The sequence below is a fragment of the Montipora capricornis genome, chromosome 12 (genome assembly GCF_036669925.1).
Source record: "Montipora capricornis isolate CH-2021 chromosome 12, ASM3666992v2, whole genome shotgun sequence".
Taxonomy (NCBI): domain Eukaryota; kingdom Metazoa; phylum Cnidaria; class Anthozoa; order Scleractinia; family Acroporidae; genus Montipora; species Montipora capricornis.
In genome coordinates this window covers 4,732,168-4,734,667 of record NC_090894.1, presented here as the reverse complement: position 1 = coordinate 4,734,667, position 2,500 = coordinate 4,732,168, and the positions used below count along the sequence as shown (strand labels likewise).

Here is a 2,500-nt window from a genome sequence, read left to right as displayed (position 1 = left end):
ACTGGAACCCAAGACAGAATTGATCAATGAAAGGTTTTTGTAAAACAAAAACTTTCTCGAGCATGGCAACGAAGTTTCAAGCAGGAGTTGTCTTTATTTGGTCAGTGTTTTGTATCATATCTCTCCATTGCCGTCTTTCTCATCGTCTGGTCAGTGGTTTTTTGCAAATATCTGGTTGTTTCCTCTTAGGTCCGCACTATTCATTTGCATTAGGAGAAGATACCTGTAATTCTGCTCTGTTTTCATGAAAGTAAAGGAAAAGAACTTCAAACATGCATTTATTTTGAACTAAGAAGTTCATAACGTAATAAAAACATTTTTTTAAAAACCAACCCCATTAAATTCAAGCAACGTCGCTGATTAAAATTAACCTTCCTCAAGTTTTCAAAACTTTTAACCACTACTCGATTAGCGACCTTTTCTAGCCTCCCGGTCCTTTCTCTTTGACGTTTCATGATGAATTGGACATTAAGGTGTCATTTTTTAGCCAACCTGGAATTTTTCCCTGGTGTTTTTGTTGCCATAAGATCTTAACACTAATACTTGAAGTAATGCATGACACATAACAGTCGCGTTACCTGCGCAGTAAAAGTTGCGCACAAACAATCAGCGCAAACGTCCTTAAATGCTGATTTGCATTTGGCCTACTTTCCTAACTTTCAATAATTTATTCACAATGTAAATTATACCAAAGAAGTGGAAATCAGAAAAGTAAACCAAAGTTAAAGCATAAAATCTCTGCATCCTCCATGACATCCAAGCTGCACAGGATTTAGAAATATTTCAAGAATTATATTGATCAAAGATGGAGTTAAACAACTTTTTGATGACGTGCAAACCCTAATAAATTAATTGAGCCACCAAAAGGATTTAAAAGACACCAAAACATAATTTTCAAATCAGGAAAGTCTTGAAAATTACTATGGTTTGTTTTTTTATCTTTCACTGGAACAGGACACAAGATGTGATAGGGTGGGGTGGGACTGTTATCTAAATTACTACAATTCTCTTTTGAGTAGTACCACTTAGGAAGTTTCGCGACATTACGTTTCAATGTTTGAGTTCCCATCTTGTCAAGGGCAACTTGCTTTGTTTCCAAGGGCCTTGACGTCATGAGCGATGAAGCTAACCAAAATCTACAAAGGGTAACGGTTAAATCAAACTGGTGACTGGTGACCGGTCAAAACCCGAAAAGTTACCCTTTGAAATGAAGTAAGTTGCCCTTGGCAACATGGTAACTTTAACGCAGAATCTCTGTCACCAAACTTCCTTAGTGGCGTACTTAACTGAGAATCATAGTATATCCAAGTCTTGTCTTTATTAATTACCATTCAATCTGTAATCAAGAGCATGTCCATCAGCCAGAACTTGTCCCTGGGCAACCTAGGAAAACAAACTTTTCACTATCATGTTCATGAAGGCTTAGAGCTAACTCCTCAGAAATAATGGTACAATATACCCCTCTTCCTGCTGCAGTCATGATTTTGTCCTAGTCACAAAAATGTGGTCCCAGCTATTCAAAGACAAGATAACTGCATCTGGATAAGTCACTATCATTCATCTTCACATTATCTGGACAAGGATTGCGGTATTTTCTTACGTCATAAAATATGCAAACTCTAAGCACATCTAAGGTGTGTACAAAAGCCTTGACCAACATTTTATGTGGAGTTCATGTATATTTTATACTCTAGGATAGTGACTTATCCACTGGATAAAGTTATCTGGCCTCGGAAAAACTGGAGCCAGATCGTCCCAAGTGGAAGACCCAGAAAATAATCACGGTAGGATCATTTTAAAGCACTATGATTAGTCAACTTAGTACAACTAGTTCTTATCCTTATAAGTGCTACCACTTTAATAATTTGCTACCAAACAGGATACACTATTGTTTGACATTATTATGCTATAGATCGTAATGCTCTAATGTTCTGAGAAGATAGCAAGAAAGATATGACATTACATGTACTGTATTTAAGTTTAGTATAAACACACAGGTGATTATACAAAATCGCGCGCTCTCGTTGGGTCGCTATCTCGGATTATCAGCCGAAAAATCACCTCGACTGATCTCTTCGCTTTCGCCGAATAATTTTAATTAAGTGCAACTGAAGGCCAGTCATCAATAATTATTATAACAGCTTTATTTTGCTGTTGGTCCAGAGACAGCTACTACAGACTAACTGGAAATTTGACTGGCTCCACTCCACTTGACAGATACAAACAGGTGACCTAACAGTAACTGGAACTTACATGAAGGCATATGAATGATCATCAACATGAAAAAAACATACAGACATACAGACATACAGATGTGGGTGACAAGGACTATTTTATGAAGATGTATTGGCTACTCAAATTCAGATTCCCAGTTGTGGAGAATCTCGCATAAAACCACACATAAACATGGGCACAAGAGGAACAAACTTCTATGTTCTTCTTTGTTTGTGTTTGCTTGTTTCTGGATCAACCAGTTGTTCCTTCAGGTCAGTCACACCAC

At 37.3% G+C, this 2,500-nt stretch overlaps 1 protein-coding gene across 1 annotated transcript in view; it reads right to left on the bottom strand.

Moving 5' to 3' along the window:
• The window catches only part of LOC138025974 (delta(14)-sterol reductase TM7SF2-like), a 21,792-nt gene that overhangs the window by 17,961 nt on the left and 1,331 nt on the right, over positions 1–2,500 (bottom strand). The window contains exon 3 of the mRNA XM_068873130.1: positions 1,329–1,383. Coding sequence (XP_068729231.1) covers positions 1,329–1,383 — 55 coding nt within the window. The remainder of the gene's footprint in view (positions 1–1,328; positions 1,384–2,500) is intronic.